The 27,886-nt window shown below is 47.7% G+C and overlaps 1 protein-coding gene across 2 annotated transcripts in view; it reads right to left on the reverse strand.

The window, feature by feature from the left end:
- slc38a8a (solute carrier family 38 member 8a) overlaps positions 1 to 27,886 on the reverse strand; it is a 57,406-nt gene that overhangs the window by 25,704 nt on the left and 3,816 nt on the right. For both annotated transcript variants that reach the window (XM_063067339.1, XM_063067338.1), the window contains exons 2-4: positions 17,626 to 17,824; positions 5,484 to 5,640; positions 1,808 to 1,906 (exon numbers count right to left, since the gene is read on the reverse strand). In XM_063067339.1, the coding sequence (XP_062923409.1) occupies positions 1,808 to 1,906; positions 5,484 to 5,640; positions 17,626 to 17,797 (428 nt within the window). In that variant the 5' untranslated portion in view covers positions 17,798 to 17,824. The remainder of the gene's footprint in view (positions 1 to 1,807; positions 1,907 to 5,483; positions 5,641 to 17,625; positions 17,825 to 27,886) is intronic.

Genomic DNA, 27,886 nt, shown 5'->3' on the forward strand with positions numbered 1-27,886 from the left:
TATTTAAGGTAGAGGTTGATAGTTTCTTGACTGGTCAGGGCTTGAAAGGGTACAGGGAGAAGGAAGGAGATTGGGGTTGAGGAGAAAATTGGATCAGCCATGATGAAATGGTGGTGCAGACCCAATGGGCCGAATGGCCTAATTCTGCTGCTATATCTTATGGTCTTCTTATCTAACTTATGGCAGGGAAATTCTGTGCTCTTTATGAACAAAAGCACAACTGGCAAATGCCCCGTCCATGTGAAAGTTAGCTAGTTGTATTTCTGAAACACGTGGATGTTATGCAGTTCTGCAGTGCATATTCAGGTATGGCTGACCTCTGCCACTGAGGATACAGATAAGCATTTTGGGGACAACTTTGAATGTGATACAAGAGCAAGTACTTGCACTTGTCTGCAAGATGAACCTTAAATACATGCAACTGGGCTCAGTGTGGCTGAGCGAATGGTTTGGAATTGACACAGTGGAGCAAAGACCCTGTTTCTGGGCGATACAACTCCATGGCTGTGAGATTGTCTGATGCGAACAGGCAGTGGAAATTAATTGGTCAGTTTTTGTTACAGCTGAATGCTAATAATTACAGTTGCATGGGAGGGAGATAGAGTACATGCAGATATTGGAGATCACAAACACAGAGTAGGATTAGGCGACCCACCCCCTCAACCTACCCCACCATTCACTGTGATCATGGTTGATCGATTTCAGCATCAGATTCTAACTATCCCAGTTCCCCGTAACTCCCATTTCCAAAAACATACCTGCCTTCTCTTCAAGTCCCTCCAGTGGTCAATCCCCCACAACTGCACAGCATGCAGAATTTCAGAGGTTCCTACACCCCTCAATTTTTTATGACTGCCCCATAGTCTTGGATCATGGGAATTGCACTGTCTGGGATCAGAAGACCCTGCAGCGGATAGTGAGGTCAGCTGAGAAGATCATTGGGGTCTCTCTTCCCGCTATTACAGACATTTACACACACGCTGCACCCGCAAAGCTAACAGTATTGTGAAGGACCCCACGCACCCCTCATAAAAACTCTTCTCCCTCCTGCCGTCTGGCAAAAGGTACCGAAGCATTCGGGCTCTCACGTCCAGACTGTCCAATGGTTTCTTCCCCCAAGCCATCAGACTCCTCAATACCCAGAGTCTAGACTGACATCTACATCATGTATTATTATATTGTAGTTTGTCCTCTACTGTGCCTATTGTCATGTTTATTATTTATTGTACTGTCTGCACTGTTTTGTGCACTTTATGTAGTCCTGTGCAGGTCTGTAGCCTAGTGCAGTTTTTATGTTGTTTTACGCAGTCTAGTGTAGCCTTGTGCTGTCTCACACAGTCTAGCATAGTTTTGTGTTGTTTCATGTAGCACCAGGGTCCAGGAGGAATGATGTTTCGGTTTTACTGTGTACTGTACCAGCAGATTATGGTCGAAATGACAATAAAAAGCGACTTGACTTGACGTCACTTGACAAGGTCCTCTCCTTTAAGACAATGGAGACTCAAGGAAATCGCTTTAATTTATCTCTCCATGTCCAGCCCAGGAATAAAGCTGCTACCTAAACCATGCACCATAGTGGGAGTGAATGAGCTACATGCCAGAGGAAGTGTTTTATTTTTTGTGGAGTGATTTGTAATAGCCTCCGACATTAACTGATTGTTACAGAACATTTCCAGGCAGGATCAGAGAGCCTGGACTGTTGACAGTGCAAAACTTGAAGATGTTTCTTCAGTGAGGACACGACTGTGAACTTTACCCCCTTCCCTCCCTTACCTCCTCACCTGTCTGTACCGCGGTCCTGACTCACCTGGAGTCACTATGTACTGAGATGGAATCTGAATCCTCCATGTAGAATTTGATGACGACCATGATTGTTAAATAAGTGGCAGCACAGGTCCCCAGCATGCTGAGAGAGTGAAAGGACAGGTGAGGATAAGCTGAGACACGATTCCTTCGATGCTGAGGTTGCCAACTACCACACATACACAAACATTCCACACACACACCTCCCGCAGACACACACACACAAACACATCATGTGCAGCACATAAAGACATACTCCACACATACACACATACACACATACACACACACACATATACACACTCACACTGAACCTACACACAAAAATATCCCACGCACAAACAACGGGTCCGCACATACACACACACACACACACACACACACACGCACGCACGCACACACACACACACACACACACACACACACGCACGCACACACACACACCACTGGCTTACACAGTCTCAAACACACATACATAGCCTTGCATACTGCGGCAGGTTTATGGTCTCGATACAGGTCAATGGGACTAGGCAGATTAATAGTTTAGCATGGACTAGCTGGGCCAAAGGGTCTATTTCTGTGCTGTAGTGTTCTATGACTCTATGATTATGGCATAAATGTGAGTGTTTGCTACTGTATCTGGAACTTGCTGCTAGAGGTGTTGGTGAAGTGAGATACAATCACTGTGTTTAGATAGACAATTCATTTGGCAAGCTGCAGAAGGATATGCCCCTAATTTGCACAAATAGGATGGCGTAGAGCTTTAAAAAGGTCAGCGTGGATGAATTGAGATGAGGGGACTGTTTCTGTGCTGTTTGGCTCTGTGACACTGTAACTCTCTGACCATTACAGAGGAATGTTAACAGAACACTTGGAAAGTGTCAGACCATAAAGACTATAAGAGATAGGAGCAGAATCAGGCCATTTGGCTGATTGACTCTTCCTGGCTTTCCATGGCTTCTCTGCCTTCTCCACAGGATGCTTTTACTAATCAAGAACCTATCAACCCCCGCTTTAAATACCCCCTGTGTCGTTACTTCCACAGCTGCCTGTAGCAATGAATTCTGTAGGTTCAGTGCCCTCTGACTAAGGAAATTCCTTCTCATCTCTGTTCTGAAGGGATGTCCTTCTATTCTGAGGCTGTGCCCTCCGGTCCGAGATTACCCCAAAATATTAATGTGATTGGAGAAAGTCAGTGTGGGTTTGTTGAAGATGTACAATTAATCATGGAGACCAGTCAATATGGTGTATTTCCATTTTTAAAAGAATTCTGATAAAAATACACAAAACTAGTCAGTGCACAAAAGCAAATCCTAAGGCATTGGGAATAACATTCTGGTGTGGAGTTTAAGTAGGCAGGATCCAGAATTCGGATTAATGGGCCATTTACTGGGTAACTGATAGCAACTAAATGGGTGTCACTATTCTCAGTATAGGGCGATGGTTTGGTTGAGGGAGTTCAGAAGAACAACTGGTGGTCTCGTGGATTTCTAACCAGACTGGACTGACTAGATACAGGGAGGCTGTTCAGTCCGGAACTGGATATCGTGGTAACTGCCCACCACACCTGTACTGACATTTCCTGATTTACCTACATTAGGACCATAACTCCTCCACCTTGTCTATTCAAATATCAGTCTAAATAACTCTTCAATGTAATTATAGGAAACAGTCATTACATTAAATAGGACATTCTGTTGGGTAAGTTAATTCGACAATGCAGGTTGCCCCCCTTGGTATGGCATTACTGTATGGTTGGTTTATTGGGGAACGGAATTATTGTAGGATGGGTTTAGATGGAAATGGGGTTATTGTAGGATTAGTTAAATGGAAATGGGTTTATTTCAGGATTGGTTTACATGAGAATGGGGTTATTGTAGGATTAGCTTACAGCAGAATAGGATTGTTGTACGATCGGTTTAGATGGGAATGGGGCTATTGTAGGATGGGTTTAGATGGGAATGGGGCTATTGTAAGATCTGTTTAGATGGGAATGGGGCTATTGTAGGAATGGTTTAGATGGGAATGGGGTTATTGTAGGATCGGTTTAGATGGGAATGGGGCTATTGTGAGATCAGTTTAGATGGGAATGGGGCTATTGTAGGAATGGTTTAGATGGGAATGGGGTTATTGTAGGATTGGTTTAGATGGGAATAGAGTTGTTGTTGGATTGGTTTAAATCAGAATAGGGTTGTTGTAAGATTGGTTTAAATGGGAATGGGATCATTGTTGAATTGATTTAGATGAGAATAGGGTTGTTGTGGGATTGGTTTAGATGGGAATGGGGCTATTGTAGGAGTGGTTTAGATGGGAATGGGGTTATTGTAGGATCGGTTTAGATGGGAATGGGGCTATTGTAGGATCGGTTTAGATGGGAATGGGGCTATTGTAAGATTGGTTTAGATGGGTATGTGATCATCTCTGTGCTGTACGACCCTCTGACTAAGCTATTACAGAAAGTAAAATACATTGCAAATAAAGCTAACAATAGGAAAGAGCTAAGAGAGAGGAGAAAGTGTATGAACTTGATAATGGAAACCAAAGATACACTTTGGGACTGATGTAAACCTTCTGCTCCAGGAAAGGGAGGGTAGGAGGTGGGGAGGGTAGGGAGATCTCTGCAGGGCTGACCCAGAGTTTACTGTGACATGGTCTCACCTGCTAACCTCCCCCACTCTCGGGAGAACGGACTCACCCTCTCATCTCTCCTCCTTACTGAAATATTCCATCCTAGGCAGCATCTTGGAGAATCTCATCTGCACCTTCTCTAGAGACATCACATCCCTCTGTATCCCATGGATATTTAATCCCATATAACTTTGTGTAATAACCTCTGCATCACAAACATCAAAAGTTCATTAAAAACCTGCAGCTAGTGAACTCCATTGCTGGCTGCCTGCTGATTCACTTTTGCCTGGATTAATGACCTCATGACACATTGGACTGACTATTATATATTGGCCTGAATTGATATTGTTACTGGGCAAAGCAGACAGCCTGAACAAAAGAACATTTTTAGTTTCACAGCCTGCATCTTTAGATTATTGCAAAGATCTGAGTCCAGGATCTGTTAATTAGGATAAATATTATGGATTTCGAAGTGAGAACCAAGTGTATTGAATCCAAGTTAGTTGGTGATGTCAAGGTGGGAGAGAACGTGTGCACAGATATACTGAGCAGGTGATTTGAAATGGAATTGAAATTGGTTTATGACTGATGTACTGAGATACAATGAACAGCTTCTCTTGCATTCTGTTTCTATGGATCAATTCATTACATAATGCATTGAGGTAAAACAATAACAGAATGCAGAATAAAATGTAACAACAGCAGAGAAGGTACAGTGCAGGAAGACAATAGGGTACAAGATCATAACAAAGCAGATCATGAGGTTAAAAGACCATCTTATTGTACTGGGGCTCATTCAGTAGTCTTAGAACTGAGATTATGTGTGTACGTGAATGGGCAAGAAGGTTAATGAAGTTCAATGTTTAATGTGAAGCAATGACAGCAGTTGTTGAATGCTCAAAGGTGACTCTCTGCCTTGGCATTGAATGGCACTGTCAGGGTCACATGTACCAGTCACCATCCCACACACTTTGGCTTTGTGACTTACACCCAGGACACGGTCTCAGTCAGGACACTTCTGCCCCTCTCATTGAGTTGCCAGGTGCCTGTACCTGATGTACTTCTGGAAACTAAGCTCCTCGGGAACAGACAGGGGAAGGATGATGAACAGGCAGATGGCAGTCAGCCCCAGACGACGGTTCATGTACCATAATTGTGCTGATCCCTCACCACCTGGCGAGGTGGCGTTGCTGGCCATCGAGTCACACACTATAACACAAAGAACAGGTCGAACGGGAACATTTGTCTCACAGTGAGCATCACAGCACAGAGTTCGCTGGGCACCAATGGCAAGCAACTATCCATTTGATGTCAATGACAGGAAGCCAATCATGGGTCACAGGACACCAATCATAGAGCACAGCATACAGGCCACTAATCACAGGGCATTGATCATGTTGGCCATAAGGGAATTAAATGTGATAAATATCTAAGTACAATGAGCCGTGGACAGTGGAAGTAGCCAAAACAAATATTGCTGTGTGGTTGAAGAAATGGAGGCTGCCATTTTGTGAGGCTGTTTTTATGGTCATCAACTGTTCTTGAAATGGTTGTTGCTCAGGAATGATTTTGACCAGAGCAATCGATAGTGCACATAGTGATGTCCCAGCTGGTCATCTGCAAAACCAGAGATAATTTCCAAATGAGGAGCCATTTAATTGAACAGAGAACATTACAACACAGTACAAGATCTTTGTCCCTCACTGTTTTGCTGATCTTTAACCAAATTTAAGATCAAACTAACCCTTTCCTCTTACATAGCCCACCATTTTGCTATCAACTGTGATCCTACCTAAGAGTTTCTTAAATGCCCCTAATGTACCTGTCTCTACCACCACAGGGTGTAATACTCACTACTCTCTGTGTAAAAAGGTTACCTTTGACATCCCCCTAAATTTCTATCAATCACCTTAAAATTATCAAACAAACAAAATGCTAGAGGAACTCAGCAGGTTCGATCATGCCAAGACACTTCATCAGGGCTGAAGGGTGTCAGCCCAAAACATCGACTCTTTATTCCTCTTCATAGATGCTGCCTGAACTATTGAGTTTCTCCAGCTTTTGTGTGTCTAGATTTCCATAATCTGCAGAAACTCCTATGTTGACTTTAAAATTGTACTCCCTCGAAGTAGCCATTTCTGCCCTGGAAAAAAGTCTTTGGCTATCAACTTGATCTATGCCTCTTATAATCTTGTACACATTTGTCTAGCACCTCTCATCCTCCCTTGCTCCAGAGAGAAAAGCCCATGATTGCTCGACCTATCTTTATTAGTCATGCTCTCCAATTCAGGCAGTTTCCTAGTAAGTCTCTCTGCACCCTCCCTATAGGTTCCACATCCTTCCTCAAATGAGGCGGTCAGAACTAAACACAATATTGCAAGTGTGAACTAACCAGGGTGTTATACAACTGCAACATTACCTGCAACACAGCTGATTGTGGTTTGGCAGAATGGCAGGTTTATGGAAAGAACAGCCCATGATCTGAAGTAGCCTAAGCCCAGTGTGTGGCTGACCAGTAGAACTGTTTTGAACGCGCTTGTCTCAGGAAGGAGAAAGAAAGTGACCTGAAACCAGTCTGTGGGAAGTATCATAAAGCTGCTACCTTGAAATGAATTGACTTTACTTCTTACCTCCTTCACATACACGAGGAGTAAAAATCTTCATGTTACGTCTCCATCTAAATGTGCAATGTGCAATCATAGTAATTTATAATGATTTATAATAAAAAGAACAGTCAATGTAATATAGAGTACACTTAAGTCAGTGTGAGTTAATCAGTCTGATGACCTGGTGGAAGAAGCTGTCACGGAGCCTGTTGGTCCTGGCTTTTATGCTGCGGTACCGTTTCCCGGATGGTAGCAGCTGGAATGGATTGTGGTAAGGGGTGGTTCAGGTCCCCAGTGATCCTATGGGCCCTTTTTACACACCCGTCCTTGTAAATATCCTTAATCATAGGAAGTTCACAACTACAGATGCGCTGGGCTGTCAGCACCACTCTCTGCAGAGTCCTGCAATTAAGGGAGGTACAGTTCCCATACCAGGCAGTGATGAAGCCAGTCAGGATGCTCTCAGTTGTTCCCTTGTAGAAAGTTCTTAGGATTTGGGACCAATACCAAACTTCCTTAACCGCCTAAGATGAAGGAGCCTTTTTCACCACACAGCTGGTGTGTACAGACCACGTGAGGTCCTCGGTGATGTGGATGCCGAGGAACTTGAAGCAGTTTACCCTCAACCCCAGATCCATTGATGTCAATAGGGGTTAGCCCATCTCCATTCCTCCTGTAATCCACAACCAGCTCCTTTGTTTTTGCGACATTGAGGGAGAGGTTGTTTTCTTGTCAGAGAGATTACTTCTTCCCTGTAAGGCCACCTCGTTATTGTTTGAGATTAGGCCAATCAATGTAGTGTCGTCGGCAAATTTAATTAGCAGATTGGAGCTGTGGGTGGCGACACAGTGATGGGTATACAGGGAGTAAAGGAGGGGGCTTCGTACACAGAACTGAGGAGCTCTTGTATTGAGAGTCAGAGGGGTGGAGGTGAGGGAGCCCACTCTTACAACCTGCTGGCAATCTGACAGGAAGTCCAGGACCCAGCTGCACAAGGCAGGGTCAAGGCTGAGATCTCTGAGCTTCTTGTCGAGCCTGGATGGAACTATGGTGTTGAACGCTAAATTCTAGTCCAAAAACAGTATTCTCACATAAGCATCCTTCTTCTGCAGATGTGTAAGGACGGTATGTAGAACAATGGCTATTGCATTGTCTGTCGATTGGTTGTGTCGGTAGGCAAATTGTAGGGGATCCAGTCTGGGTGATAGCAAGCTGCAGATATAATCCTTGACACAGGCTAGTCAGATGAGTCTGAACCAATGAATAAGAAAGAAGATAACAATGGAGAACTTCTGGTGAAGAAGCAGTAAAAATTCGGAGACCAACCATCCTTGAAGTGAAGGATGTGGAAATGTGGAAACTAACAAGATGCACAATCAGGTTTCATATCACTTGCATATGTCGTGAAATTTGCTGTTTTGTCATAGCAGTACATTGCAAAAGCATAATAATACATGTATTCTTGGATTCATTGTCCATTCAGAAATCTGATGGCCAAGGGGAACAATCTGCTCCTACAACATTGCATGTGTGTCTTCAGGTTCCTCTACCTCCTCCTTGATGGTAACAATGAGAAGGAGGCATGCCCTGGGTGATGAAGTCCTCCGTGATGGATGCTGCCTGGGTGATGGGGTCCTCCGTGATGGATGCTGCCTGGGTGATGGGGTCCTCCGTGATGGATGCTGCCTGGGTGATGGGGTCCTCCGTGATGGATGCTGCCTGGGTGATGGGGTCCTTCGTGATGGATGCTGCCTGGGTGATGGGGTCCTCCGTGATGGATGCTGCCTGGGTGACGGGGTCCTCCGTGATGGATGCTGCCTTCTTGAGCATTGCCTTTTGAAGGTGCACTCAGTTCTGAGGATGTTCTTGCCCATGATGGAGCTGGCTGAGTTTACAACTTTCTGCCCATGTTCCCAATCCTGTGCAGTGGCCCCTCCATACCAAATGGTGATGAAACCAGTTAGTATGCTACCCATAGTACACCTGTAGACATTTGCAAAAATCTTTGGTGACATACCATCTCCTCAATCTCCTAATGAAATAAGGCCACTGTGGTCCTTAATTGCATCAATATCTGACCCAGGATAGATCTTCAGACAAATTGACCCAGGATATATCCTCAGACATATTGACCCAGGATATATCCTCAGACATATTGACACCTCTGAACTTGAAACCCCTCACCGTTTCCCACTGCTGATCCTCAGGACTGGTGTGTTTACCCTTGATTTCCTCTTCCTGAAGTCCAGGATCAATTCCTTGGCCTTACTGATGTTGAGTGTAAGGTTGTTGTAGCAACACCATTCAACCAGCTGATCTATCTTGCTTCTGTACCCCTCCTCATCACTATTTGAAAATCTGCCAACAATCGTTGTGCCATCATCAAATTTATAGATGGGATTTGAGCAGTGCCTAGCCGCTCTGTGGTAGATGTTGTGAGAATAGAGCAGTGGACTAAGCACACATGGTTGATGTGCACCAATGTGGATTGTCAGTGAGGAGGAGATGCTATTTCTGATCCACACTGACTGTGGTCTGCTGGTGGTGAAGTCAAAGATCCAGTTGCGGAGGGAAGTGCCCAGGTTTTGGAGCTTGTTGATTGGAACTGAGGGTATGATTGTGTTGAACACTGAAACGTGATCAATAAACAGCAGCCTGACCTAGGCATTGCTATTGTCCAGGTGATCTAAGGCCAAGCGGAGAGCCAGTGAGATTGGATCCACTGTAGACCTATTGTGGTAATAGGCAAATTGTAGCAGGTCCAAGTTGTTGCTTAAGCAGGAGTGGATTCTGGTCATGACCATCCTCTCAAAGTGCTTCATTACAGGAGATGTGAGTGCAATTAGGTGATAGCTGTTGAGACAGATCACCCTGCTTTTCATGGGCATTGATATGATGGCCACCCATTTGAAGTGGGTGGACTGCAGCAATGAGAGGTTGAAAATGTCCTTGAAAGCCTCCACTAATTATTTGGCACAGATTGTCAATGCCCTACCAGATACCCCATCAGTGGTACGTTTCACATTGTAAGTAGTGAGAGCTGATATGCATCCAATTCATCTCTAACTTCAATTGGAATTGTTTTTCTCATCTTAAAATAGCCTTCCATAGGTTGTACCTGGACTTTGAATAGTTCTGGATTGCTGATGTTTTATTTTGTCAGCAGCTACTGACAAAAGTGGAAATTGAGTGCAATAAAGTTGGACTTCACCTAAACGCTAAAAAGACAGAGTACATGGTGTTTAACTGCGACAAAGGTATTCTCAAGACCATAAAGAGTGATACCATTAAGAAAGTCTTTGACTTCAAGTACCTTGGGTCAAGAATGATGAGTTCGGAGAAGGACATAAAGATACGGAAGGCGTTGGCGTGGAGGGCTATGAACGACATGAAGGAAATCTGGAAGTCGAACCTGACCAGAGGGCTTAAAAAGTGGATTTTCATAGCAGTCATAGGGTCCATTCTCACGTACGGATGTGAGACATGGACACTCACTAAGACTATGTCAAAGTCTCTAGAATGTTCCGAATGGCTCTTGACGTTAGTTGGCAACAGCACATGATGAACGTCGAGCTCTATGATGACCTACCAATGCTCACCACTAAAATCGAGACGAGAAGACTGCAACCTGCCTTCCCTGCTTCCCTTTTCTTAAAGAGGAAATGCACTCACAACCCGAATCTGCAGTCTGGAATCCATTGATATCACTAGATTTGTGTATTGATAGATCTTTCAAACATCTTAAAATGATGTTGCTTTCTGAAGTACACATGGCTGTGACTGTGGATTTCAGCTGTAGTGGACCTAAACAGGAATATTTGATGATTCCCATCAGAGCTGCATGCAAAGAGTCATCACCTATCATCGATTGGTATCAAGAGGAGCACTTAGCTGTCGGGAATTCCTATTCCCATGTAGTAACCCTTATTATTCCTCCACACTTCAGGAAGCATCAGAGAAATCTAATGGATAAGTGCACGGTGATTCAGGTTTGTACAATTTGTTTTAAACTGAACTAATAAATGCAATTTTCTAACCAATAATATTTTTTGAGAGTGAATATCTGTAACAATCATATGAATGTCACCAACGGGGAACTACTAACAAGAGTGTTAGGGCACATTTTGAAGTTGGGGTATATATAAATATTAATTTCAGCAGCAAGTAGTCTTCAGACCGGAATGTGGATTGCAGATTGAATTTAAAATGCAGCTCAGAACAATGGTCTTCCAGGAGCTGCAGACCGGGATTGATCACCTGAAATATCTGCATATGCATGAATGCAGCAGGAGAGAGACAATTGGGATTAACATTCATTTTGGGTGTCCGGAGTGTTGGAAGTGTTTGAAAATTATAGGTAATACAAATGAAGCATTGTAGAACATTGTAACTATACGATTGTCCTGCTGTTATCTTTGATCTTTAGCATATCTAATGTCATGTAATATTGGGTCAGGCAGGCCTCTTCTTCCAAGAGCGTCGTGAATATGATGCCTGCTGCTTGATTTTGCTCAAAAAATACCTCTGTGCTTCAGTGTTTTGCTGATGACTTTGTTCACAGTCACACTTGGGGTCTTGTCCGGGATACGTTCCTAACTCATTGGGTGCTCAGTGATCTCAGCAGCCTAAGTGGGTGAGTATTTTTCAAATTAACACTCACACTTGGATCTGTTTGGTTCAGTGACCACGGGATCACGAAGTATCACAAACGTGGTGAGCAGCTGAACTCGTGGTTATAAAAGTAGTGTGCCATGTGTGTCTATGTAAAAGCCCAGAATTCTGTGCTAATTTGCTGAGACATGGCCACCTTTGTGAAGGGCTGTAACTGACTGCCCGGGACCCCAGTAGGATATGGCAAAATATAGTAGCAGACGTGTTAGTGAGTGTGCTTGTGTGTTTTAAGAATAAGTCTGTAACCTTGGTGTATCAGTTTTAAATGCAATGGGATACAGGAGGCATTATGAGTTCAGATGCACGTAGGCTGCAGATTGCAGAGTTTGTGCTGTTTATTTTCTAGTTATCATTTATACTTTGCATAACTGGGAATTAGTGTGGAGATGTTGGAGGGAGAGGTTATGCCCGGATACATCTGTTAAGATGGCACCTATTGAGGTCAGAAAACGTCAGGTCAGGAACCCTGATGACCCGAGCAAACTCTTGACCCTGATTACAACCATCCACAAGCCCTTCATCCCTGAGTGGGGAGAAGCAGAAAGTTTTGTCACTTAATGCCACCTGCGGGAATGTAGAATTCTGGTGCAAGCTTGAGAAAATGACTGAAATTCATCAGATGCACCCCAAAAATACCTATATGTTGGTAAAAGCAGTGCCTGAAGAATATATGGGACAGTATGGCCAAGGGGGTGCCGGATGGTACATGGGCAACTATCGGGAATAGAAACATTGAAACTCAGAAAACCTATAGTACAATACAGGCCCTTTGGCCTGCAAAGCTGTGCTGAACATGTCCTTACCTTAGAAATTACCTAGGGTTTCCCATAGCCCTCTATTTTTCTAAGCTCCATGTACCTATCCAGGTGTCACTTAGAAGACCCTATTGTATCTGCCTCCACGGCCGTCGCCAGCAGCCCATTCCATGCGTAAAAAACTTACCTCTCATATCTCCTCTGTACCTACTTCCAAGTACCTTAAAACTGTGCCCTCTTGTGCTAGCAATTTCAGCTCTGGGTAAAAGCCTTTGACTATCCACATGATCAATGCCTCTCATCATCTTATACACCTCTATCAGGTCACCTCTCATCCTCCGTCGCTCCAAGGAGAAAAGGCCGAATTCACTCAACCTATTCTCATAAGGCATGCTCCCCAATCCAGGCAACATCCTTGTAAATCTCCTCTGCACCCTTTCTATGGTTTCCACATCTTAATACCAGCAATGAAGTGAGAAAATGCTTTTTTAAAGGAGAAGTGTGTCAGTGATGGCAGGGGTAGGGGTTGGGGGAGGTGAGAGTAACTGGGGAGCGATAATGTCAGTGGTTCAGAAAGATGGTGAGCCTGCCTTGGATTGCGTAGAACATAAATATCAAGTGTATGAGGAGTTTACTGGGTTAGATAAGCCAGGGAAGGAGAACCCAGTCTTCTTGAAATTGCAGTAGGAAAGCCCAAGCTCAGCCCACCCGAGAGTTTAGATCTGGAGATTATGGTGGGATCAACCAGCTCTGTGATATTACCATGGGTGACTGAGATAGACCAGAGGAGAGGGGAGAGAAGTCCTAAAGTGGCCGCAGTGAATGTAGTTGCTGTGACATCACAGAAAACTTGCTTTGTATGCCAGTAGCCAGGGCATATAGCAAGGAACTGCTGGAATAAATGTGGGTGAGCAAAGGAGATGCTTGTTACAGCTGTGGCTTCTCGGGGCATGGTTGGGGGCAGTGTCCTGAAAGGGAAGCACAGAGCGGGGATCCCTCAGTAAAGCAGCCCAAACCCACAGCAGTGCCCCCTCTTTCCAATTGGACTGCTGACCAGGTTAGAGAACTGGTGAGGTCAGACAAGTGGCTGATGAAAACCTCTACCACCAGTGGTGGCCATCCACGGATGTACACAAGAGGTTTACTAGGGGGCGGTCAATGTCACAAGGGATCATCAGTAGCAGTCACTGATCCACCCTTGCCCGTGACTGGAGAGGTGATCTGCACTATCCATGCAGCAGCTGAAACAATGAGAGTGCAGAGAAATCATCCCCTGGTACTTCAAAATGAGGGAGTGAAAGTTGTAGATTTTTTGGTGTTTGCAAACAATGATGGTACTATTCTGGAGATAGACACAATGACGGTACTATCTGGGATAGACACAATGAAGATACTATCCTGGGAATAGACACAATCATGGTACTATTCTGGAGATAGACACAATGACGGTACTATCCTGAGGATAGACACAATGAAGATACTATCCTGGGGATAGACACAATCATGGTACTATCCTAGGGCTGGACACCATGAAGGTACTGCACTGGGGATAGACAGAATGAAGATACTATCTTGGGGATAGACCCAGTGACAGTACTATCCTGGGGATAGACACAGTGAAGACACTGTCCTGAGGATAGACACAGTGAAGATACTATCCTGGAGATAGACACAATGATGGTACTATCCTAGGTACTGTGAACAAGTGTGACCCACAGAGCGGCTAACATGGCCCAGAGAGAAAGCAGCCCCAAGCAGGGAGGAGAGACAGGGCAGTGTCAGGAAGTCCAAGGTTTTGGCCAAGCAGAGTCAGAAGCTGTTAGAAGCAGTGCTACTGTTGAGGAGTAGGAGTGAATAAAGTACATGCTCACCAGAAAAGGATAGTTAGGAGAAGAAAAGGAATGAGTGGGCAGACATCAGTATGAAGAGGCCAATGGATGAACAAGAAGCAACAGAACTGACAAGTTTACAAGTTTAGGGAGACATGAAGGTCCTCTGTAATCATGGTAACGCTTTGAGGGATTACGGAAAGCAGCAGCAACATATTGTGGATCAGAGAGAGCCAGAGGGAGAGAAAATAGTCCTCTCTCAGCCAGGTGACCAGGTCATGGCGAGGGAGCTGGCTGAAAAGACAGGTTTCACTCCCAGGTGGATAGAAGCACAGGTGGTGCTCTGGATGAAAGATACCTGTGCTGGTTTACAGTCAGGAAAAGGCAGCCAGTGGAAACACTGCACTCAGGTTAAGTTTTACAACACACCTTCTTGACGCCTCCACAGTCAGAGTGAGAGATCAAGCATACCCAGTAAGAGTATTATTGCGGAACTTTAGCGTTGGATATCAGCCTTCAGCAACAGTTCTGACTATCTCTGATGGGTGTAGTCTCACAGCAAACACAACGGCAGAGAACACTAAGACATTGTGACAACAAGCAATGAATAGCATGTTAAAGTATAACAGTACCTGTTCTCTAGAATGAAGGCTGGTTGCTGAAGGTAGATGATTAGTTGTATAGGTCAGAATAGAAAAAAAAATTGGGAAAAATAGATGGGAAGGGATCTGAGTAACAACAGAGACACCAGGTTCCACAACTTCCATGGCATGGCAGACTGAGAAAGATAAGAAATTACACACAGTGTCTGAAGGCAGTCTGAATTCAGTGTCTGAATGGGAAGTGAATACAAATGAGCTGAGCCCTTTCAGTACTAGGGCCAGCGATCGACTGGACAGTCCGTAAGGGGGTGCCACCGGGGAGAGGTGCTTGCAGTCACTCAAATAGAGACTAGCCCAACCCCTCCTCTACGTCGATGAGAGGGTCTGAGAGACTAGTCGACAAGATTCTGAAAACCTTTCATCACGTCAGGGAGTGCGAATTGTTAGCTGCGAACCTGTTATGCTGGAGTCCCTGACCAGGCAGTACCAGCTGACAGCCATCGTTTACCTAGCAGAAAATGAAGGGGTGAAGATAACAAATGTGACTCAACTGCAATCAGCCAACAGAGAGGGAGGCAACGGGCATATGAATGACAAAGCCACATTTAAAAGACTGTTGGTCAAATTTTTGGAATAATCTATACTTAGAGTCTAGTGGGTAGCCATTAGGGGTGATAGTATAGATGTAGATGCACATAGAGATTTAGGTAATTGGGACAAAGGACATTTTTGCTGTCCTATTTGATTAGACCCTCCGTAAAGTTTGGCCTTTCCTGGAACAAAATTATTTTTGTCCAGGAGGGCCAAGAGAAGGGACTGTGAGGGTATATTATGGAACTGGGGTATATAACAAATATTAATTTCAGCAGCAACTAGTCTTCAGAATGGAAAGTGAATATCTGTAAAAAATCATATGAATGTGACCAACAGGGAACCACTGACAAGAGTCTTAGGGCATATTTTGGATTTAGGGTATATATACATTTTAATTTCAGTGGCAAGTAGTCTTCAGACCGGAATGTAGATTGCAAATTGAATTTAAAATGCTGCTCAGAACAATGGATTTCCAGGAGCTGCAGACTGGGATTGATCACCTGAGATGTCTGCATATGCATGAATGCAGCAAGAGAGAGACAATTGGGATTAACATTCATTTTGGGTGCCTGAAGTGTTGAAAGTGATTGAAAATTATAGGTAATTCAAATGAAGCATTGCAGAACATTGTAACTATAAGATTGTCCTGCTGTTACCTTTGATCTTTAGCCGGCCACGGTGGTGGAGGTGGAAACGATAGGGTCTTTTAAGAGACTCCTGGATGGCTACATGGAGCTTAGACGAACAGAGGGCTATGGTAAAGCCTGGGTAGTTCTAAGGTAAGGACATGTTCGGCACAGTTTTGTGGGCTGAAGGGCCTATATTGTGCTGTATGTTTTCTGTGTTTCTATGTTTCTATATCTAATGTCATGTAATATTGGGTCAGGCAGGCATCTTCTTCCAAGAGTGTCGTGAACATGATGCCTGCTGCTTGACTTTGCTGAGGAAAGACTTCTATATCCATGAGCTTCAATGTCTGTCTGGTGACCTCGTTCACAGTCACAGCAAAGGGTACCGGTCACAGTGCACCGAACAATGGCTTCGCTCTGCCAGTCAGCACTGGGAGCAGACGTGGGACATGTCCCTGGTGAAGCAGGCAAGATGTAGGGCACCCACTTTTCACCCAAAGGGACACCTAGCATGATCCATTCAGTCCTGGGATGTACGTATCGGGAGGACCAACCTTGCAGTGGGACCCATGGCTTGAGAGTTGAACAGTGAGCACAGGGTGCTCGAGGCTGCTCTGAGTGAGACCAGAAGTGCAAGGGAAGGGTGTGTTGGAGCGCAGGAATCAGTGAGCATTGGATTTGTTTTCTCGTGTTGTGGAGAGGACAGTGGTGGGTCGTGGGTCAGGGATCAGTAAAAGGGGGGTGGGGGCTGTTCCTGGGTAATGGGCACTCTGCCAGTGTCTCGCACTCTCTATATTTGGTAATCCAGAGTTGATATTACATTCCTAACTGGCCCGTGTCAGAATCAGAATCAGGTTTATTATCACTGGCATATGTCATGAAATTTGTTGCTTTTGTGGCACAGTGCAGAGCAGGTAACAATAACATAACCGAATGTTGTCGATCTGAGAGCACAACCACTCCAATGTGGATTCAACAAACGCTTGGGAAAGACAAGCGTGTAGAAACTGGAAGCGGGAGGCACTCAGTGGGTCGGGCAGCATCAGTGGAGGAGGCGGACTGAGCCCTTCACTTGGACTAGAAGATAGGCCATGCGCAGAATGCTAATGGTTACAGAGTGCAAGCAAACGGCAAGGAACAAGGACATATTGTGGGAGGTTGTGTGGCTAGAAGTTCATCCTATCAAACTGGGGGACTCTGCCCCTTTTTATAACAATGAGAAGGAAGCTGGGCTTGAGTCTGGTGGTATGGGCTTTCAGGTAGTTGTATTGTCTGCCTGAATGTGCGAGAGGGAGAAGAGTCATTGCAGCCTCCTCTCCATGGACTCTGTCTACACTTCCTGCTGCCTCAGTAACGCAGACAGCATAATCACTGACCCCAGCCACCCTGGCACATGTTCTCTTCTCCTTGTTGCTGACTGATTGATACAGGAACTGACAGTTACATTTACTGACACAGTTACTGATTGGCACAGTTAGCGAAAGACAAGACTCCCAGCTCACACTTACATTTACTGAGCTGGTCTTCCACCACAACAAGGAACGCGATGCAGATCATGAAGACATTGAAGAGAAAGCAGACTGCACAGAGCCTCCCAATGGTGGGGCCACAGATGGCCTTCACCACTCCCTGATAGGTCGAGCACTGGCTGATGGAGGAGCAGTAGCCAAGAATCACCATCCCACTGATCAGAAAGACCAGGGACACCTGCAGGACAGAACCACAGCGGTTAATACAGCCAGATCCGCAGGGTGAGAGGAGCTGAACTGGGGGTGGGAGCAGCACAGGGAGGGTTAGACCAAGAGTGGGTGGCAATGATTGTTATTTTAGGTGGATAGTGCATGATGATTCAAAGATTGAAGATACATATATTATCAAAGTATGTATACAGAATCCAATTCTCAGATTTGTCCTCCCACAGGCAGCCGTTAAACAAAGATACAACATGGAACCCTTTCGAAGAGAACATCAAATCCCCAACATATGAAAAAGACCAAACTGCGCAAACAGCAGAAAGTGGGTGAACAGCACAACGAATATCGAACATCAAACCAGGAGTCCAAGAGCATTCACTAGTTCGGTTCAACTTGGCACCACTCACCAACAGCAGGTCGCAGCACCAGTCTTTGCCGAGGTGCCCCAGCTCACACCGATTGCCCTGATCAAACTGCTCAAAAAGAACAACTAGAATACAGAAATACATGCAATGTGAATCTCAAGATCCCCCCAAATGATTCCATAGCCAGGAGCTTCGCTGGTCAATGTGGAACTCAACTCCTGCACTTGCCTCCAACGGCAGCTAGTGAGAGGGAGAGGAAGGCTGGCCAAACACAAGCAGACAGCGCCAAAAACCAGTCCGCACTCCTCTCTCATCTTCATCGACTTCAACCTCGCTTGGCACCACAATCAGGGAGAAGCAACGGAATTGACTATTGGCTTGCAACCTGTGCCCAGGCCTCCAGGTCGCCCACTCTGCTCCCAACCTCACCAAACTCCCTCGGAGACTGCAGAGTGCCAAGTTGCTCAATCAGCCCAAAAGCACACCATTAGATGTTCTAATCACACGCAGCTTCATGGTAGAACCACAGTTCAAAGAAATAAAAGAAGTAGTTTTGTTTCTGTCGACAGTGCATCACCGTTGGCCATGTTGTTCACAGCCATATTCTGACAGTTGAAATAAGTGATGCAGAGAGCAGATGAGCCATGAGTCACGTCTCAGTATTTCACAGAAGGAGGCCACTCAGCCTGCTGAACCTGTGCTGGCTCTTGGAGTCAGTGAAGTCAATGGGAATTATGCCGAGGGACTGGGTGGGTGTACTGACAGTTTTCAGGAGGTGGTCTGTGAGCAGGTGGGATTAGGAAATGTGGATCGATGGTTCGGGATATGGCAAGGTAAAATGGAGGGGGTGGAACCTGTGGATTTACTCCAGAGATGCAGGGTTGTCTCGGAGGATGCCAGGGGCAGTTGGTAGAGGTAGGGGTAAGGGAGAAGGATGTGGGGGTGGAAGAGTAAGCCAGGGAAAATAGTCTGCGGGGCTGATGAGGGAATTTGAAGAATATATCAGAATTGTGTTACAGTGACAGCTGTGGTAGGTTTAATATTTCTGGGATAAGCCAGCATCAGCATAACTGTGGCACATGAATTAATGGATGTGGATCAATGTAAGTGAGGTTGGGAGAAACACCTGGAGATAGTTCACCCAGGGAAATATAATTTATTCCCATTGTCCTACATCATGTACCCTGGAGATATTCTAGGATACAGTCTTGGTCACGTTTCAAGAGTTTGGGAAACTGCTGGCAGGCGTCCAGACTCAGTGAGGTAGCCGAGGAGGGTGCAGGGGCAGCAAGGGACAGCAGGGGGCAGTAGCGCACTGTGCTAGGAGCCTGCAGCTGCTGACGGGTCAGTGTCAATGGGGAACAGCGTATACGGGGAATCCCACAATGGTTCTGTATGTTAATCCTGCATCTGTGACACACATTGCTCAAATTCCTCTCTGAGACCTTATCAGTCATATCGCCTTTAGTCACACACACACACACACACACACAGACACACACATACACACACACACACACACAGAGTCTCACACACACACACACACAGAGACACACACATACACACACACTCTCTGACACACACACACACACACAGTCACACACACACAAACACACACACACACTCTCTCTCTCTCACACACACACACACACACACACACACACACACACACACACAGTCACACACACACACACCCAGAGTCACACACACACAGTCACAGACACACACACAAGCACACACACAGTCACACACACACAGTCACAGACACACACACACACACACAGAGTCACACACACACAGTCACAGACACACACACACACGCACACAGAGTCACACACACACACACACACACACACACACACACAGTCACACACACACAGTCACACACACACACACACACACCCAGAATCACACACACACAGTCACAGACACACACACAAGCACACACACAGTCACACACACACAGTCACAGACACACACACACACAGAGTCACACACACACAGTCACAGACACACACACACACGCACACAGAGTCACACACACACACAGTCACACACAGTCACAGACATACACACACACACACACACACACACAGAGTCACCCACACACAGTCACAGACACACACACACACACTCTCTGACACACACACACACACGCACACACACACACACACAGAGTAACACACACACACACACACACAGAGTCACACACACACAAACACACACACACTGTCTCTCACACACACACACACACGCACACAGAGTCACACACACACAGTCACAGACATACACACACACACACACAGTCACAGACACACACACACACACACAGTCACAGACACACACACACACACTCTCTGACACACACACACACACGCACACACACACACACAGAGTAACACACACACACACACACACAGAGTCACACACACACAGTCACACACAGTCACAGACATACACACACACACACACACACACACACAGTCACAGACACATACACACACACACACACAGTCACAGACACACACACACACACACACACACACACACACGCACACAGAGTCACACACACACAGTCACAGACATACACACACACACACACAGTCACAGACACACACACACACACACACATACACACACACACACACACTCTCTGACACACACACACACACGCACACACACACACACAGAGTAACACACACACACACACACACACAGAGTCACACACACACAGTCACACACAGTCACAGACATACACACACACACACACACACACACACACAGTCACAGACACATACACACACACACACACACAGTCACAGACACACACACACACACACACACACACACACACACACAGTCACACACACATGCACGTGGGCAGTGGAGTAGTGTGGTCTGAGGTATGCCGTGTGGGGAGAATTCTGATCAATGTAGTGTAGATCTGTGGTCAGTCTCATGCCATGACCTGCTAGCTCTGATACCCCACTGCCCAGCCACACGTTGATTAAACAAAATTAATGCCAGAACTCCTGCAGCGATGGTCATGGTTCATGGATTCGTAGAATGGCTGTCAGAAGAAGTCCATGTACCACTGACATCAGAGTGTTTGAGCATTTGAAGAGGCTCCCCCTCCCATTCTATCTACACTTCCGATGGTGGGGCGCCTGGTATGGAGAAGCTGCGTCAGACTACTCCTGGGCCTGGCCAAGGGGTCATTCACAGGTCTAGGCCAGGGATTCCAGCAAGCAGCTGCCTGCCACTCTTCTGAAAATAAGATAAGGACAAGAGATTCCGCAGACGCTGGAAATACAGAGTAAGTCACACAGTACTGTAGCAGTTAGCACGGCAGCATTACAGCCAGGGTGTTCCGGAGTCGGAATTCAAACCTGGTGCCAGTGTGTAAGGAGTCTCTGTCCACCTTCCTCGCGGAATCTGTCAGTTTTCTCCGGGTCCTCTGGATTTCCCCACAGTCCAAAGACATAACGGATAGATTAATTGGTTATTGTCAATTCTTCCATTATTAGGTAAGGTTTTAATCGGTTTGTCAGGGTAGCTGGGGTGGCGTGGCCTACACCGCACGGTAGCACTCTATAAATAGACACAAATAAAAACGCTGTACAAGCTCAGCAGGCAAGGCAGCAGGTCAGAGTCGATGTCTTGAGTCAAGGGTCTCAGCCTGAAAAGTTGGTTCTTTATTCTCTTACGTGGATGCTGCTTGACCTGTTGAGTTCCTCCAGAATTTCGTGTGTGTTACTACAAAGTTATGTCCATGCCTGACTGCCCCTGGAAAGGGAGCAGGCAATGTCCTCTGGGTTGCTGGAGGCCTCCTGGGAGAAGTGGAGACCACAGGGACTGCAGTGCACACCGGGCGAGATTGAGGATGTACTTATTTGATGTAAATACATTAAATACAAATCAAGAACTTTGTAGATACATGAATAAACTTCCGTTAAGGAAAGACCATTGTTCAGTCTGGCCAGAATCCCGCTGAAACCTTGGCTATCCTCATGAGACAACAGTGGCCAGGATACTGCAGGTGATGAGCACAGAATGTCGTACCATTAGGGTTTCTGGCGTTATCTAATCAATCCGCTCATAGAAAAATGCAGCCCAGAAACAGGTCCTTCAGCCCTCTACAAATAACTAACATTGACAGCACTTGCTTAGCAACATTTTAAGCCGAGGATGATATGAGTGCTTGCCAATGTTCTTCCTAGCTCTTGTTGCCACCCCTCCTTCAGCAGCAAGAACGAAATTGCAAGCACTCAGTAAACCTGCAAGCCCCTAACTGATCACAGCCATCCTGCCAGGGAGTGTTGGCTGGAACAGTGCTGATAGACCTTCACTCTGCATTCATCCCCATTCTGAGAGAAACTGGAATTACTGTCACATGTGCTGAGATGCTGACAGACTGGTTAAAGCAGGTGAGGCAGTTGGTGGCCTCGTCCCCCAGCGAGATCCGGACATGCCTGTCCAGGCACACAAAGCCTGCTCTGGTGCCCTGTGCGAATGAGGCTCCGGGGCCAGGAAGGTGGCTCAGCAACCCTTTGTGGAAAGGGAATGAGGAATCATGATCATCTGCTGCAAACAAGGAAGACCCCAGTTGTAATGACTACGTATACAACTGGAGCCGGACTTCTGAGGCCGAGAGGGGCCCCAGTGCAACAGCTCAAAATTCAAATTTCTAGGTACATTTATTATCGAAGTATGTATACTTTATACAACCTTGAGGGTTATCTCCTTAAAGAGAGCCACACAACAAAGAAACGCAACAGAACACATTGAGAAAAGAAGACCATGAAACACCCACCGTGCAGAGAGAAAAAACAAACAGTATTCAGAACTGAAGTTTATGAAACTGAGACCATCCACACACACCAAGCCAGGCACGACCGCAGCAGATTGATCAGCAGATCACAGAGCTGAGTAAACGTCACAGAGCGATGAGCTGAACCGACCCATTCCTCATCTTCGTCCTCGACACCCCGACCTTTCCAATCTGGCCCAGTGCTGAAATCACCCAAACATCAGGTCGCGCCGTGTTCTCGGCCTGCCTCCTGCCACTTTGAAATGCTCTTTGGCCAGGGACCCTACCTTGATTCGTTCCATGCCTGACCACTTCAATTCAGCCTGGTACATAAGTCAATCAAACCTCAAGTCCTTACTTTCGGGCCCAGACCAGTCTCTGCCTCACCTTGGTTCTGCGCCCCCACGTCCGCACCAGCAACGGCCATGCATTAGCCTATCCCCACTCTCCAGTAACGGCCATGCATTAGCCTATCCCCGCTCTCCAGTAACGGCCGTGCATTAGCCTATCCCCACTCTCCAGTAACGGCCGTGCATTAGCCTATCCCCACTCTCCAGTAACGGCCGTGCATTAGCCTATCCCCCGCTCTCCAGTAACGGCCATGAATTAGCCTATCCCCCGCTCTCCAGTAACGGCCGTGCATTAGCCTATCCCCACTCGCCAGTAACGGCCGTGCATTAGCCTATCCTCACTCTCCAGTAACGGCCGAGCATTAGCCTATCCCCGCTCTCCAGTAACGGCCGTGCATTAGCCTATCCCCCGCTCTCCAGTAACGGCCGTGCATAAGCCTATCCCCGCTCTCCAGTAACGGCCATGTATTAGCCTATCCCCCGCTCTCCAGTAACAGCCGTGCATTAGCCTATCCCCCGCTCTCCAGTAACGGCCGTGCATTAGCCTATCCCCACTCGCCAGTAACGGCCGTGCATTAGCCTATCCTCACTCTCCAGTAACGGCCGAGCATTAGCCTATCCCCACTCTCCAGTAACGGCCGTGCATTAGCCTATCCCCACTCTCCAGTAACGGCCGTGTATTAGCCTATCCCCACTCTCCAGTAACGGCCGTGTATTAGCCTATCCCCACTCTCCAGTAACGGCCGTGCATTAGCCTATCCCCCGCTCTCCAGTAACGGCCATGCATTAGCCTATCCCCGCTCTCCAGTAACGGCCATGCATTAGCCTATCCCCGCTCTCCAGTAACGGCCATGCATTAGCCTATCCCCCGCTCTCCAGTAACGGCCATGAATTAGCCTATCCCCCGCTCTCCAGTAACGGCCATGCATTAGCCTATCCCCACTCTCCAGTAACGGCCGTGCATTAGCCTATCCCCCGCTCTCCAGTAACGGCCATGCATTAGCCTATCCCCGCTCTCCAGTAACGGCCATGCATTAGCCTATCCCCGCTCTCCAGTAACGGCCATGCATTAGCCTATCCCCACTCGCCAGTAACGGCCGTGCATTAGCCTATCCCCCGCTCTCCAGTAATGGCGATGCATTAGCCTATCCCCCACTCTCCAGTAACGGCAATGCATTAGCCTATCCCCGCTCTCCAGTAACGGCCATGCATTAGCCTATCCCCCGCTCTCCAGTAACTGCCGTGCATTAGCCTATCCCCGCTCTCCAGTAACGGCCGTGCATTAGCCTATCCCCACTCTCCAGCGACGGCCATGCATTAGCCTATCCCCCGCTCTCAAGTAACGGCCGTGCATTAGCCTATCCCCCGCTCTCCAGTAACGGCCATGAATTAGCCTATCCCCTGCTCTCCAGTGACGGCCATGCATTAGCCTATCCCCCGCTCTCCAGTAACGGCCGTGCATTAGCCTATCCCCTGCTCTCCAGTAACGGCCATGCATTAGCCTATCCCCCGCTCTCCAGTAACGGCCGTGCATTAGCCTATCCCGGCTCTCCAGTAACGGCTGTGCATTAGCTTATCGCCCGCTCTCCAGTAACGGCCGTGCATTAGCCTATCCCCACTCTCCAGTAACGGCCATGAATTAACCTATCCCCCGCTCTCCAGTAACGGCTGTGCATTAGCCTATCCCCCGCTCTCCAGTAACGGCCGTGCATTAGCCTATCCCCGCTCTCCAGTAACGGCCATGAATTAACCTATCCCCCGCTCTCCAGTAACGGCCGTGCATTAGCCTATCCCCCGCTCTCCAGTAACGGCCGTGCATTAGCCTATCCCTACTCTCCAGTAACGGCCATGAATTAGCCTATCCCCGCTCTCCAGTAACGGCCGTGCATTAGCCTATCCCCACTCTCCAGCGACGGCCATGCATTAGCCTATCCCCCGCTCTCAAGTAACGGCCGTGCATTAGCCTATCCCCCGCTCTCCAGTAACGGCCATGAATTAGCCTATCCCCTGCTCTCCAGTGACGGCCATGTATTAGCCTATCCCCCACTCTCCAGTAACGGCCATGCATTAGCCTATCCCCCGCTCTCCAGTAACGGCCGTGCATTAGCCTATCCCGGCTCTCCAGTAACGGCTGTGCATTAGCTTATCGCCCGCTCTCCAGTAACGGCCGTGCATTAGCCTATCCCCACTCTCCAGTAACGGCCATGAATTAACCTATCCCCCGCTCTCCAGTAACGGCTGTGCATTAGCCTATCCCCCGCTCTCCAGTAACGGCCGTGCATTAGCCTATCCCCACTCTCCAGTAACGGCCGTGCATTAGCCTATCCCCCGCTCTCCAGTAACGGCCATGCATTAGCCTATCCCCGCTCTCCAGTAACGGCCATGCATTAGCCTATCCCCGCTCTCCAGTAACGGCCATGCATTAGCCTATCCCCACTCGCCAGTAACGGCCGTGCATTAGCCTATCCCCCGCTCTCCAGTAATGGCGATGCATTAGCCTATCCCCCACTCTCCAGTAACGGCAATGCATTAGCCTATCCCCGCTCTCCAGTAACGGCCATGCATTAGCCTATCCCCCGCTCTCCAGTAACGGCCGTGCATTAGCCTATCCCCGCTCTCCAGTAACGGCCGTGCATTAGCCTATCCCCACTCTCCAGCGACGGCCATGCATTAGCCTATCCCCCGCTCTCAAGTAACGGCCGTGCATTAGCCTATCCCCCGCTCTCCAGTAACGGCCATGAATTAGCCTATCCCCTGCTCTCCAGTGACGGCCATGCATTAGCCTATCCCCCGCTCTCCAGTAACGGCCGTGCATTAGCCTATCCCCTGCTCTCCAGTAACGGCCATGCATTAGCCTATCCCCCGCTCTCCAGTAACGGCCGTGCATTAGCCTATCCCGGCTCTCCAGTAACGGCTGTGCATTAGCTTATCGCCCGCTCTCCAGTAACGGCCGTGCATTAGCCTATCCCCACTCTCCAGTAACGGCCATGAATTAACCTATCCCCCGCTCTCCAGTAACGGCTGTGCATTAGCCTATCCCCCGCTCTCCAGTAACGGCCGTGCATTAGCCTATCCCCGCTCTCCAGTAACGGCCATGAATTAACCTATCCCCCGCTCTCCAGTAACGGCCGTGCATTAGCCTATCCCCCGCTCTCCAGTAACGGCCGTGCATTAGCCTATCCCTACTCTCCAGTAACGGCCATGAATTAGCCTATCCCCGCTCTCCAGTAACGGCCGTGCATTAGCCTATCCCCACTCTCCAGCGACGGCCATGCATTAGCCTATCCCCCGCTCTCAAGTAACGGCCGTGCATTAGCCTATCCCCCGCTCTCCAGTAACGGCCATGAATTAGCCTATCCCCTGCTCTCCAGTGACGGCCATGTATTAGCCTATCCCCCGCTCTCCAGTAACGGCCGTGCATTAGCCTATCCCCTGCTCTCCAGTAACGGCCATGCATTAGCCTATCCCCCGCTCTCCAGTAACGGCCGTGCATTAGCCTATCCCGGCTCTCCAGTAACGGCTGTGCATTAGCTTATCGCCCGCTCTCCAGTAACGGCCGTGCATTAGCCTATCCCCACTCTCCAGTAACGGCCATGAATTAACCTATCCCCCGCTCTCCAGTAACGGCTGTGCATTAGCCTATCCCCCGCTCTCCAGTAACGGCCGTGCATTAGCCTATCCCCGCTCTCCAGTAACGGCCATGAATTAGCCTATCCCCACTCTCCAGTAACGGCCGTGCATTAGCCTATCCCCACTCTCCAGTAACGGCCGTGCATTAGCCTATCCCCACTCTCCAGTAACGGCCGTGCATTAGCCTATCCCCACTCTCCAGTAACGGCCATGAATTAGCCTATCCCCACTCTCCAGTAACGGCCGTGCATTAGCCTATCCCCACTCTCCAGTAGCAGCCGTGCATTAGCCTATCCCCACTCTCCAGTAACGGCAGTGCATTAGCCTATCCCCCGCTCTCCAGTAACGGCCGTGCATTAGCCTATCCCCACTCTCCAGTAATGGCCGTGCAGTAGCCTATCCCCTGCTCTCTAGTGACGGCCGTGCATTAGCCTATCCCGGCTCTCCAGTAACGGCCGTGAATTAGCATATCCCCACTCTCCAGTAACGGCCATGAATTAGCCTATCTCCGCTCCCCAGTAACGGCCGTGCATTAGCCTATCCCCACTCTCCAGTAACGGCCATGCATTAGCCTATCCCCCGCTCTCCAGTAACGGCCGTGCATTAGCCTATCCCCGCTCTCCAGTAACGGCCATGAATTAGCCTATCCCCACTCTCCAGTAACGGCCATGAATTAGCCTATCCCCTGCTCTCCAGTAACGGCCATGAATTAGCCTATCCCCTGCTCTCCAGTAACGGCCGTGCATTAGCCTATCCCCGCTCTCCAGTAATGGCCATGAATTAGCCTATCCCCCGCTCTCCAGTAATGGCCATGCATTAGCCTATTCCCGCTCTCCAGTAACGGCCATGAATTAGCCTATCCCCACTCTCCAGTAACGGCCGTGCATTAGCCTATCCCCCACTCTCCAGTAACGGCCATG

Source organism: Mobula hypostoma, chromosome 14 (genome assembly GCF_963921235.1).
Source record: "Mobula hypostoma chromosome 14, sMobHyp1.1, whole genome shotgun sequence".
NCBI classification, from domain to species: domain Eukaryota; kingdom Metazoa; phylum Chordata; class Chondrichthyes; order Myliobatiformes; family Myliobatidae; genus Mobula; species Mobula hypostoma.